Source organism: Pieris napi, chromosome 1 (assembly GCF_905475465.1).
Source record: "Pieris napi chromosome 1, ilPieNapi1.2, whole genome shotgun sequence".
NCBI lineage: Eukaryota > Metazoa > Arthropoda > Insecta > Lepidoptera > Pieridae > Pieris > Pieris napi.
The window spans coordinates 13,818,601-13,833,485 of NC_062234.1; the positions used below are offsets into that span (position 1 = coordinate 13,818,601).

The 14,885-nt window shown below is 34.9% G+C and overlaps 1 protein-coding gene across 2 annotated transcripts; it reads left to right on the forward strand.

Moving 5' to 3' along the window:
- Positions 1 to 593: 593 nt before the first annotated feature.
- LOC125052778 lies at positions 594 to 14,633 on the forward strand. 2 transcript variants are annotated; one of them, XM_047653804.1, is made up of 2 exons: positions 594 to 614; positions 14,036 to 14,633. In XM_047653804.1, the coding sequence occupies exons 1-2, from the start codon at positions 597 to 599 to the stop codon at positions 14,534 to 14,536; spliced, it is 519 nt and encodes a 172-aa protein (XP_047509760.1). In that variant the 5' UTR covers positions 594 to 596; the 3' UTR covers positions 14,537 to 14,633. The 2 variants fall into 2 exon arrangements, with proteins under 2 accessions (XP_047509760.1, XP_047509769.1); XM_047653813.1 differs by lacking the exon at positions 594 to 614 and adding an exon at positions 13,490 to 13,571.
- Positions 14,634 to 14,885: the final 252 nt, after the last annotated feature.

Sequence of the window (14,885 nt, forward strand, 5' to 3'; positions counted from 1 at the left end):
AACTTCTTTCAAATTGTGTCGTACACACGTAAACCAAAAACCATATTACCCTATTGTTAGCAGACTATTCGTTTATGTTTCGACGAACAATTTGGGTCGTAAAAGGAATGCGTGCGTGACCAACAAGACATAAAACTTCATCGTTTAGATACCTACACACACCAATAAGAGAGTAAAAAAATAGCTAATATTATTTTTAAGCTATTGTTAAAACTGTAATAATATTTTTTGTCATTCCGTGTGCCTACATCTTGATGCATTCATATAACTTTTACATTATATTTTTAAGACCCTTGCAGTGTAGATTATACCATATTGTGATATTGTATGTAATTTAATGCTATTGTGAAGTCTCTTGTATATTTTCCCCTTTATTGTTCCGAATAGAAATGTTGGATGTTCTATACGGTCTATTATAGTATTTCTAAATCGTTACCGATATTAGTAATTTCATTTCTATTCGGGAAATTATTCATATTTCGTTATTTTTGGTTGTACCAAAGATAAGACAATTTTTTTTTAAATAATTTTATGGCCTGGTAACGAGACCTTCGCTTTGTTGGTTGTAGGTAGTACATACAATACCTAGACAGCAGATGAATTCAAAAATGGAGGTATGTGAAAATGTTGTTTATGTGTGTGATATTGGTAGACAATTCTAGCAAAAGTTCTCAGATTATATGCAAGTTATAGTCAAATATAATCCAATGATAATATTTGGTATGACGATGTCACGTGTGCTAAATTTAACATCATAATTAGATTATCTTTTTTGATTTAAATCCCACCTTAAGGAACAGTTTAAGTTACATCAAAATCAATCTTATTTGTTACTTAATTTTTTTTCTGAATTATTAAAAAAAAACAATTAAAAAATAAAAACCCTTTATGTAAACCTGAAGTGGATTGTAAATACTTAACCCGTATATATGTAAACTAATGTACGTTATAATTTATATGCATAGGGTCACGACTTTTGTACGTGCTCTTGGCTTGCCGATGATAATATTTTATAAAGAGAATCAAATAGTCCAGACATTAAATTAAACTATCAATCAATTGATAATTTTAATGGTTATAAAACTACTACTCTTGCTGATAAACTAGCTGAGAAAATTATAATTATAGAACGGTGCAGAAAAGGTTTAAGGTTGGTGGACTCAGTTTCCGCACTTGGTCCGTTGTGCGTAAAGTCCTGGCTAGCTTAGCCAACCTAGCTCCTTCCAGAAGTACAGAAGGTTCCTGGGCTCTTCAGGCTTCACGGAAAGAACGAACGGTGCAACGACAACAAAAAAATAGCTATGAAATAATATATAAGAATGAATCTCCGATTAGCTAGTAGTGTTTGACAGTGAACTTGTTTAAATAAGTATTACTTAATTTCCATAAAAATGTCATATACTATTAGTGTCACCTGGAAGAGAATGCTTAATAGCCATAAAGGTGCCCGTTGCACTATCTAATGTTTTTTTCTTATTTTCATATTATGTAAATTGTTATTTAGTGCAATAAGTATGAATAAATAAAAGTAAACGGTTTGTATCGTCTTTAAACCGTCTTATTTTTTTTAAATTTATTTTAGATATTGTTAATCGATACTCCAAGTTTGTATTGATTTACTGATTTTAAAAATTATTGCTCAACTACACGTTCCACAACTGAGCGTTTCTTTAGGCGGCTTTTTACCAGTTGCCCACTGAAGTATTTTCGCTTTAGTGTCCTTCAAGAAAGAGCGTTAATTCTTAAAATGCCGGCCTCAGATTTGTGTATCATGATCATTTTTTTATCTAATAGCCAAGTAGGTGATCAGCCTCCTGTGCCTGGCACACGATTTTTTCTTCTACCGTTCGAGCGAATGTTAAATGCGGACATAGAAAGAAAGTCCATTGGTGCACAGCCGGGGATCGAACCTACGACCTCAGGTATGAGAGTCGCACGCTGAAGCCACTACGCCAACGCTGCTCGCACTATGATAGTCACCAATAAAATCTTATCACGTTAAGAAAAGTATATCACCGCAATACAGACGAGTAGGTATCGATGGTACTTATCTCTGCAGCGTGCACCTATCTATTCTTCCAACCTTTTAATCTTAGAACACGATAATAAAATGGTACAAAGTGTAAAATATGTAAAAAAATTCTTTATCATTTAACAATACGTCGATCTGAGACCTTCCGTTCTATTATCTAAAATAGATTTACATTTAAATAGCACCTCTATTACATATGACAAACGAAGAACAGGACAATAATAAAAATAAAAAAGGCGCTCCACGTTACAACAATTAAAATTATGCACTTTCAACGTATCATCCAAAACAAGAAAATTGGATCTGAACAATGCATTGAGAAAAATCAGAGAAATTGAAAAGGGGCCATACTTAAAAAAACTAACTTAAATTTTTACAACTTATACTAACACAACTACTGTATATTTTATTTATTACATACATTACCCATGTAACAGACTATGACAATGCTATAATGTCGAGAAAAAATAAAATATAATTAAACACATAATATACACAATATCGCTACTGTGAATTCACTCGCGAACACACAAATATGTCGAGGAAAGCACCAGATCTGGGGTCACCGGTACTTTCTACCAGGCGCCAACTTATATCACTTGAACTCCACGGCCCAAGAGTCTCTATTCCAAAGGGTCCAAAATCAAAGTTGGAGGAAAGACTTATATTTGAGCCTTTTATTATTTTCCGCCTGCTCTGCGGCCACGCCAGCTTTTTTGCTTGTCCGAGGGAGTTGAGACGGGTCTAACGTGTCCACACAAGCAGCAGCCCATACCAAAGCCCGTCACACCCTCCAATCTATCAACGTCATCCCATCTGGCCGTTTGCCATCGTCTGTAGTGTAGCCTGTTGGCTTCAAAATGGCTGGAACGTTGATGGTGGCAAGAGAGCGGCGTGGCGAAAATTTTTTTTTCATTCTTTGTTGCAAGTTGCACTTACTCGTGCAGTGAAGAACATCGCAAGGAATCCGGTATGTCTGACTCAAGATGACGTTTGTCAGGCTGATGGCTGATTGCCTACCGACTTAATGCCATGCTACAACCTTTTAGGTCTGGGCCTCAGGTATCTGTTTTGTGATCATTTGTTTTTTTCTAATAGACAATTGATCCTTCTGTGCCTGATACACACTGTCGACTTTTTGGGTCTAAGATAGCCGGTTTCCATGATGCTTTCCTTCACCGTACGAATGAGTCTTAAATGCGCACATAGAAAGTCTATTGGTGCACAGCTGAGGATCGAACCTGTGACCCCAAGGATTGAAACCACTAGGCCAACTGTTTTGAAATACTATATTACAATAACAAAGCTTTTGTATGACTTCGTATATCATAGGTACGAAAAACTAACAGTCGTTGAATGGGCGGAAAATGTTTTTACGTTATTTTATTACTATGTATATCTATAATGAAAAATGTTGCAAGTTGTGTATCGATATAGTCGTGTTATTTATGTTCACTATGATTTTTATGTATTTTAGATAGGTTGTAATTTATGTGGTGTACTTTAATAAATAAATAAATACTGATACCAACACGTTTGTTACATATTCATTGCACTCCCTTTGCCCCGCAAACCCAATACAAGTCACCTCTTACGAAACTACGCTATATAAGGAAAGGGACAAGAGAACCAACAGCTTTTGATCGGATACCTCATATCGGACCGGTCAAGTCTCAAGTAGTTAAGTTTATTATATAATATATTTATCGTGCACCTAATATCGGGCCGATTAAATAATTGTAATTAGTTAAGTTCATTATTTGTAAAAGTAATTAATTAAAGTAATTTTAATATATTTTGGTTTTTTTTGGAATCCACCGCTGGCCCTCACTTAATTGGCGCAGTCGGTAGGATCGTCGAGTCAGTGCGCGTACTAAGTAATATACTCCGTAGATCGCCTACGTAGAGTACGCGAACTAATAGACTTTCAAGTTTTAATCGACGATTCACAAGAACCGAGGACAGCGGACCACACACGGCGCATCCAGAAATCGATGACAAAAGGTGCCACCATCGTCGAAATGCATATGTGAGTTACACATTTCTTAACGATTGGTTGTTACATTCCTGTGTGTTCCCAAATCATCCAAAATTTTCCATCCTAGGAAAAACCGGGGAATCGAAGCCCCAAGAGTTGCCTCTCGCATCGAGCTGAGAGATCGCAATAGACATTTAGATTATTTAGAAGATATTTTAGAAGATAACATGGAGCGCGAAGCTTCCCTTGAGAATTTTTCAATTGCACAAGATGCATTATTAGATAGGATTTTAAGAGCTTTAAAATTTGTGCCGAACTTCGACGGAAGTGCGTGTAATTTAACAAGATTTTTGAACTTATGTGACACGTTAGTAGTGACTTATGCCAAGCCAAGTCCGGGTAATGATGTTACAAATTTAGCATTAATTAATGGAATTATTAATAAAATAACGGGCGCTGCCGCCAGAGCCCTATCAACAAATGGGGCCCCTCAAAATTGGAGTGGCATAAGAAGCACTCTAATTAATAGCTTCTCAGATCACAGAGATGAGTCTACTCTTTATACTGATTTGTCACAATTAACGCAAGGATCAGATAGCCCACATATATTTTATGAGCGTATACAAAATTTATTGAGTACAATCATTACATATGTAGAAGTTCATGATAAAATTGAGACCACTATTCAGGCTAAACGTAATTTATACAATAGCCTCGCGTTAAAAACGTATCTAAAAGGTTTGGAGGAACCTCTGGGCTCACGCATACGATGTATGAGACCAGAAACATTAGAAGTGGCGTTGCAATATGCAAAAGACGAGATGAACATAATTTACTTGCAAAACAAAAATACGAAGAGACAAAATTTTACACCTCAAATATCTAGCTCGCCTACTCTAAAACCTTATAGATACGATATTAATTCACAGTATCAAAAACCTTTTAACTTGCCAAGATTAAATAATGGTCAAAATTTTAACAATAATTCATATAAGCCTCATATGTACCAGCAGCAAGGTCCTTCAAGGACCCAACAAATGTTTAAAGCTTTGCCAAGGTCGAATATGTCTACGGGATTTAGAATTCCACCCCGTCAACCAATACCAATGAAAAATTACCCTCAACCCATGAGTGGTATTAGTCACCCTGCTGCTCGAGTTTTACCACCTACTCAGACTGGACATGACTGGAGGATTCATGGTAATCCACCCCCTAACAATTACTTTAAAACTCGACAGATTAATAATAACGAATTAAATGACCCTTATCTCTATAGCGACTATGACTATGACAATGACGAATATCCATGTGACTTTCAACAATATGACCCTAACTACTTACCATATGACTGTTCAACAGCCGACGAATATAATATAACAGAGTATACTGAACAACCGGAAACCATAAATTCTGAAAACAACGTGCCAGAACCATCCAAACAGGATTTTCCAAAGGATCGAAAGATAGTTTTCCCCGAATAGAGTTAAATATACAAAATCAGAGACAATTACCATTTATTCAAGTTCTAATTCACCCAGATCTCCCACCATTAAAATTTCTAATCGATACAGGTGCGAATCAATCTTTTATAAGACCCGAAGCTATAGATACTTATTTTCCAAACTTTCCTTTAAACTTCGAACCATTTATTGTTTCAAACGTGCATGCTACTACCAAGAATGATTATACAATATATATACCGTGTTTCAAAGAATTCAAAGACAATGCATGGATAAAATTATTCGTGTATAAATTCCATAATTATTTCGATGGACTAATTGGTTGTGATCTTCTTCAAAAATGGTCGGCAAAAATTGATTTAGAATCTAGAAAATTAATTACGAAGTTTGCATCTAACCCCCTTCATATGTACATGTCCCATAGTGTGAATTTATGCGAAGCTATAATTCCAGCTAATTCTTCGAAATTAATACGTGTGCCTACTTCTATATCCAACGGTGATATATGTATTCAAGATCAAAAAGTCGGGAAATGCTACATAAATGAATGCATAACTACGGCAAATAATCATCACGCAATTTTAGAAATCTCTAATCCCACCAACAGTGATATTATAATTTCTTTGACGGAACCCATTAAAGCTCATATATTTAATGAACAAGTGTCATATGATACTTTTAATAACAATGCCCGAGCTCGCGACGTCTTATCGCGTTTGCGCATAGATCATTTAAACGCAGAGGAGACAGCTAGTATAAAAAATATTTGTAGACAGTATTCAGACATTTTTCATCTTGAACACGAACCTTTGACATTTACTAATAAAATCAAACACTGTATTAATACGACCGATGAGTTGCCTGTTCATAGTAAAACCTATAGATATCCATATATACATCGTGACGAGGTTCAAAATCAAATAAAAAACATGTTAGATCAAGGTATAATTAGACCTTCTACCTCCGCATGGAGTGCACCTATATGGATAGTGCCAAAGAAAAGTGACGCATCTGGAAAAGTTAAGTGGCGATTAGTCATTGACTTTCGGAAGTTAAATGATAAAACGATTGACGACAAGTATCCGATTCCAAATATTACAGACATTCTAGATAAATTAGGTAAATGCCAATATTTCTGTACATTAGATTTGGCTAGTGGCTTCCATCAAGTGGAAATGTCATCCAAGGACATTCACAAAACTGCATTTAGCGTAGAACATGGTCATTATGAATTCCTTCGAATGCCCATGGGCCTAAAAAATTCTCCATCTACTTTTCAACGTGTTATGGACAATGTTCTTCAAGGTCTAGTTAATAGGATATGTGTAATTTATCTCGATGACATTTTAGTGTTTGGTACCTCCCTTCAGGAAATGATGACTAATCTTAAAGAAGTATTTGAACGCTTAAGAGATTCTAACTTTAAAATCCAAATGGATAAATCCGAATTCCTTAAACGAGAAACCCCTTATTTAGGTCATATAATTACGACCGAAGGTGTTAAACCTAACCCAGATAAGATCAAGGCCATAGCAAATTATCCCATACCAAAAACAACAAAGCAAATTAAAGGCTTTTTAGGACTATTAGGTTACTATAGGAAATTTATTTCTGATTTCGCAAAAATCACTAAACCTCTTACATCATGTCTAAAAAAAAGGCGCTACTATTACCTTATCTCCGGAATATATCAAATGTTTCGAACACTGCAAAACTTTATTAATGAATGATCCTATCCTACAGTACCCCGATTTTACAAAAGATTTTATACTAACGACAGACGCATCAAATATCGCATTAGGAGCCGTTTTATCCCAAGGTTCAATAGGTAGCGATAGACCCATAGCATACGCATCCAGGACTCTTAATACTAGTGAACAAAATTATTCAACGATAGAGAAAGAGTTATTAGCCATAGTTTGGGCTACTAAGTATTTCAGGCCATACCTTTTTGGGCGTAAGTTTCGCATTGTCACCGACCATAAGCCTTTGCAATGGCTTATGAATTTAAAGGAGCCAAATTCCCGTTTAACAAGGTGGAAACTAAAACTCGCAGAGTACGATTTTACTGTAATATATAAAAAGGGTAAGTGTAATACGAACGCTGACGCGCTATCGCGTATTGAAATACACAATGACGAAGCTATGTCCTTAATAGTTAATACGTCACGGGACCCGCGTCGTCATAGTACCTCATCGACACTTACAGCAGCCTCACAGAATAGCAAATCTTCCTCATCCACTCTGACAGCACCTGAAACACGTGAATTCCAATCACCACAGAGTTCGTCGCATACTGAAACCGCTCATACTAGCTCTGAAAATCCCATTCTTGAGATTCCTATTAGCGATGACCCTTTAAATAAATTCCGCAGACAGATATTAATTAATATAGTTAATCACTTACCTAGAGTGAAGCCCGTCATTAGTAAACCATTCGAAAAATTCTCTCTCATTTCAGTTCAAGTTCATGTAGACAACCTAGAACAAGGAACTATCGACCTCATTAAAAAATATGTTGATCCAAATATCCGTACAGCAATTTTAGTCCAGCCAATAGATAGAATGCTTCATATTGTTCCAATTATTCAAAGAACTTTTAGAAGTTCCTCTATGAAAATATTACTCGTCAAACGGCAAACAGAGAACGTATCAGATTATCTAAACCAACAGGATACTATTAGGAAATATCACGAAGGTAAAACCAACCACCGTGGTATCAATGAGACGTATCACTCTTTGTCGCAACGTTATTTTTGGCCTAATATGAAATCAGATATAACAGAATATATAAATCGATGTTCAGTATGTAATTGTGCGAAATACGATCGCAACCCAATACAGCAACAGTTTAAAATTGTACCTCCGCCATCAAAACCCTTTGACATGCTACATGTAGATGTATTAACTATAGAACAAGAAAAATATTTAACTTTAATAGACGCATTTTCCAGATATGCACAGGCGTATCGTATAAGCGACTGTACAGCCCCTAATATCGTAAAATCATTGCTAACGTTCATCACCCATCACGGTTCACCGATGTCCTTGACTACTGACCAAGGAACCGAGTTTACGAATCAAGTTGTAACTGAATTTTTACGTCTTCACAAAATACACCATCATAAGATCGCTGCACACACCCCAAATGAAAACGGCATGATAGAACGTTTCCATAGTACTCTCTTAGAACATCTCCGAATATTAAAATTAAAACATAAGAATGAATCTGCCACCAATTTAGTACCTTACGCAATTTTAGCATATAATAGTTCCATACATAGTTTAACTAAATGTAGACCCTATGACTTAATCACTGGACATTACGACCCAAGAGATCCCACTGATTTAAATTTATCCGAACGTTTATTACAACAATATATGCAAAACCATCATAGTAAAATGGAAACAGTATATCGACTTATACATGACTCATCGTTTGCCGAACGCGAAGCGATTATGACGCAACGAAATACTCACAGAGAACCCGAAGTACAGTATGAACCCGACCAAGAGATATATGTACGAAATCCGATGGCAGCTAGACAAAAGCTAGCCACGCGCTATACACAAGATAAAGTCATAGCTAACTTACCTATACATATATATACTTCACGCAGACGCGGACCGGTAGCGAAATCTAGATTAAAACGACAAAAGACACATAAAGATTCTACTTTGTTACAGGTACCTAATACTGACTCTGACAACCCTAGCCCAAGCGCAAGAAATTCGACTCGACAGCCTTGACAATGGACCTGGCTTATTTCCCTTTAAATTAGGAGATACTAAAATCATTTCTCACCATCATGTTTTCCTGAAAGACATTAACATAGACCTAATAGAACAACAAGTTCTTGACTTGCAGACAAAATTGACTGAAACTATACATAGACTACCGAACGGTTACTCATTACGTTTCAAGAGCCAAACCGATTTTATTAATAATAAATTAAATAAAGTTATGTTACAGTTAAAATCATTCGAACCCGACTCCAGGGTTAAACGAGGCATCATTAATCCATTGGGTACTCTTATCAAGTTTATTTCTGGGAATCTCGATCATAATGACGCTCTGAGATATGAGACAGCTATTCATATTTTAAAATCGAATAATAAAGAATTAACTTCTAGTTTTAATCAACATATTTCACTTTTTAAAGAATATAGCATACAACAAACTCACGTATTAAATAATTTAACAGATAATCAAATAAAATTAAGTAAAGCCCTTAACTATATAATAAACATGTCTAACTCGGACAATCAAAGCGTAATTCGATACTCCCGCCTGTCGCTAATATTCAACATTATAAGCGATAACGTGCAGGAATTATATAATGAGATAATTAGAATAGAAAATATATTAGCTTTTAGTCGCACTATGTCTTTGCACCATTCTATATTAAATATTAATGATTTAAAAATAATGTTAAGAAAATTAAAAAATCTGTATGGCACAGATCAAATTTTAGATTTGGAGATAAGAAACTTTTATGATATAATTAGCTTAGGTTCATATTATATAGACAGGAAAATAGTGGTTGTCCTTAGCTTTCCTATTACCTTACCTTCAATATTCCAACTTTATCGATTGTGTCCTGTACCTAATATACATTCTCAGGTAATTATCCCGTCCTATCCATATGTAGCAACTAATACTAAAGAATTTGTGTACATAGAGACAGAATGTCCGAAGATCAACAGGTGGCACATATGCGAGCAAAAACTACGTCATCAAATGAAGAGTAAAAAGGACTGCATCTACGAAATTATCCATTCTCAAGAAATAGACAAATCATGTTCCTCAACGCCTATTACTATGTATAAAGAAGCTCTTACGGAACTAGACAGTCAGCACTATATAATATCATTCCCAAAACCTACAAAAGTTCAACTCGTCTGTTCCCACGAAAAATATGAAATACTTCACGGCAGCTATTTCGCAACAATACCTAAATCATGTATGCTAAAATCCGCAGAAATTACGGCCACCAACATCGACGACCGAGTTAAAGGAAGCGGTGTCGAAATCATTAATTTTCCTCGAATGGACAACATCATTCAACAAAATCAACCAGGTGTCCAACTTAATTCAATCGATCTCACGAAGTTACACAATATGCAAAATGGAATTACAATGAAAGCACCGGCGAAAACATATGATTCATCAAACATAATATACCACACAACGATTCCTTTGTACTTCGCTATGACCACACTCCTGGGCGCAGCTGTACTTTTCTTCGTACTCCGATATCGCCGAAATACATCTTCGAAGCCGATTTCAAAAACGGATAATAAGAACATGTCTGCGCAAGAACTTCGAGCCGCAACTTTTGCTATAGACATCAATAGCAAATAGTTGCTCATCTTACGGGGGAGATGTTACATATTCATTGCACTCCCTTTGCCCCGCAAACCCAATACAAGTCACCTCTTACGAAACTACGCTATATAAGGAAAGGGACAAGAGAACCAACAGCTTTTGATCGGATACCTCATATCGGACCGGTCAAGTCTCAAGTAGTTAAGTTTATTATATAATATATTTATCGTGCACCTAATATCGGGCCGATTAAATAATTGTAATTAGTTAAGTTCATTATTTGTAAAAGTAATTAATTAAAGTAATTTTAATATATTTTGGTTTTTTTTGGAATCCACCGCTGGCCCTCACTTAATTCGTTCTACTATTCCTATTCAGACAATAAATAATAAATGACAAAATAAACACGACAGTAACAATATACTAACACTAATAATAACAGCCAATGTGTAATTGAAATCGCTTATCAAAGATGTTGATAATAAAACGTCATTCTTATTATAAAATCCAACTTAATCTAGAACCCTAAAAGTATTGTAATAGTAAAATATGTTTATTATTGGTTATGGATGGCAATAGCATAAATATTTCGTTATATAAATTACTTCAAGTCATCAAATTAAGTCAAGTATAGAGAGTAAGACCAGAAACGCCAGCTACATGGCGTGAGTATTAGAGAATGCAATCTCGAGTAGAAATCTCTAATTCGAGATCTCATGGTATTATTAATTACAATCTCGTAAGTTCTCGGTATTTTCGAGATCGAACGTCCTTTCGAGGTATAAATCGATCAATGGACACTTAACACCATGAAAACAGCTGTCATGAAGATGATTTTGAGATAGGACAATATTTTAAGGAAAAACAAAGTATTGTTACTCATATTTATTATAACTGTTTCTATTATTTATAATAAATCATCTTTAAATTACACGGATTCTCAAATAAAACAATTGCTTTCATTCAACGCTCAGAGATACGCTTGTTCATCGAAGATGTTAATTTTTTGATACTAGGTACTGACACTTAATCTCGTTAATCCAACGAGATTTCGTCATGTTTCGCTTCGGGATTGATCTCGAAAAATCGCACGAGATCTGGCGAGATTGGGCTTGCGTTCCCAAGTAAGTATCTTGGTAGCATATTTTTTCTTAGACCTGGTGGGTATGTAATCAGTATCAATAACAAAACATATAATATATAATGTTTTACGATTTCAATTTATTGAGTTTTACATGCTATCTATCTATTATCTAGTGCTATAATTTTAATATCATTTATATATTGTATAATAAAAATGGTGTTTCCGATTCAGTTATACATGAGGTAAGAGGTTATACAAATTGTAATTAAAACACGTGCTGGAGCTATATTACTGCATCTCCTGCTAATTAAACTTAAATTATTTTTGGTTCGCATTCCATTTTGTCAAACGGTCCAGATTATACGTGCAGAACACGTGGAGCAACGTGGAGGCCACAAGGAAGCCTAATAACGGATGTAAATATGAACTTTACGTATGAGGAGAACTTTAAATATATTTAAAATGATGCCACTGTACGATTGGGGAACTTTAGCCGATGTTACGTTTTTACCCAATTTATAAATGGTCAAATACAAAACATACAGTTCAAATTCAGCAGAAATTCAACGGCATTTTCCAAATTCCGTCAGCAAAAACCAACGAGTTAAGGCACCTCTCATTCGAATTCCTCGCGAATGTAAGGGAATAAACTATTACGTATCCAGCTCGTATATTAGGGCTAGCTATAAGAGTATATGCTTCGGGCTGATCAATGAAAAAAATAAGTATTGTTAAGTTTCTATCTGATACCTAATCCGCAATGTTAAGCAAAAATTACTAGTAAAATCTAAAATTGGAATTCTAATATTTTTACTGTATCTTGTTAATTTTTTTAACATTATTGTAACATATATTGTAGATAAAGCATTATATATGTTGTGGTGAACTTTAATAAATACATAAATATGAGGTAAAGATCACAATGGGCGATAGCTATTGCCTCATATCTATATATATAAAAAGAAAATGGTGTTCGTATGAGGCTCTTTCACGCTTAAACCACTGATCGTATCCACATGAAACTACCACCATTCGATGCGAAATTTTTCCTAGATGTTTTATGGCTATTTATGTTTTTAATTCCAACGTTCCTTCATTTTTTTATTGCTGTTTTACTTTTATGAAAATTTATCCATACGGACTTCACCGCGGAAACATTCGGGGAGGCTTCCTAGAACCTCTAAACGTCAACATCTGTTAAAAACTCGATTTTCGAAATATTTCAATTTTCTTAGCGGGAAGTTAAAAAGAAGAATAATAAAAATATGAAAAAAAATAAAATAATGAAACATAACATTTATTTTAATTCGTCCAGCAAAGCGGGCGCGAAACGGCTAGTGACATATAAATGTATCGTGCTTGTTCTGTCCTAATAAAAACGTAACGATTCATTTTTATTTGAAAACGGCTTTGAATGTCTTCGTGGAATTCCGAAGTATATGGACGTAAAAAGATTTTTCATCTTTAGGAATTTCTATAATCTCACAACTTAATCATTTCCGGTAGCAAAAGAATGTTCTCGAATTTAATGTGTCATATCTTTCATATCTAAAGTACGAGCAATTTCGAGCAATTGAAGATATTTTATGATTTTATTAATTTATTTCTTGTCACCGATAGCAGAATAAAGAGTATAAAAACCGATGCATATTTAACATATTGTATTATTGCAAAATTGTGATCTAATTGTGAGTATTATTTTCTAACAATAATTGTTTATTAACAAATAAAAACAATATATTATATTTCATTATTCTTTTAATTGTATAAAAAATGTTTTCAAGCATATTAATTATTATTATCAAGAAATATTAATTATTGTTTCTTACTCTACTTAATTAACAATTGCGCATATAATTATTCACTTACTTCATAATATCAATTGTATTGTCTATCGCATTGATACAATGACAGCCACTGTGTTAATTTTCTTGTTGCGAAAAAATAAAACAAATATGTAGTAAATATTTTCGAAGTTGACTTCAACTACAAGCTTATACTTATAGTTTGGGTATTAAAAACCCTAAAGGGTTATAAAAATTTAATTTTACAACAATGTAAACATATATTGGTTACGATTTTTCATCAAACAAAAAATACAATATAAATATCAGTCAAAAACGATTTGTCTTACTATAGAATATTGTTGCAGGCAAATATGAAGTTCTTTATTGCGTTCGCTGCTCTGACTGCCTTGGCAGTTGCAGTTCCTGTGCAAAAGCCCATCAACCATGATGAGGCGTATCTCCAAGCCATCATGGATGCCATCAACAGCCCTCACACTGACCCCGCCACCGCTGCTCTTCTTGAACAGCAACTGGAAAGTATCTTGGCTGAACAGAAGCCTATCATTGACCCAAGCCCAATTCTCGTGGACGAGGCTGAAAACATCAACATCGGGCCCGCTTTTGTAGATGAAAATGAGCCCATCTCAACTGACCCAGCTTTAATCGAAGGAAATGTCCCAGTTAGCGCTCCAATGGTTCAAGTTATCATAAACGTCAATGCTGTCTCCAAGCCAGCGCTAAAACCTGTAGAAATTGACAACAGCCCCGCCTTCGTCCCAGAAAGTCCCATTATTCCAGACCCAATTAACATTGGAGTCCCCATCCTGCCTGATCTTGCCATAAACCTACCTGAAGAATTACACTAAATCACTGGAAAAGAAACTTAACGATATTTGCAACAAAAAAGCTGTTTTTTGAAGTTAATAAAGGTTATTGATTTCATTGCATTATTTAAAAATTTAACTGTTTTTTTTTAGTTTACTCACTGTTCTCAGAGATTCCCTGAGTTTAATAATAAGGCTTATAACAGTTATGTTGTTGTCCGGAGATATTATTATATTTTATAACCTAGTCATAAATGACATCAAAACAGTTAAAATCTTGTTTTTCACTGCACGTTATTTGGCGGAAGATAAGACACAGGCTATATAAGTCACGCCTGCCTGTGCTCATTTGCTCTCCTCGTACCTAAATAGCGCCATGTTATAGTTACAA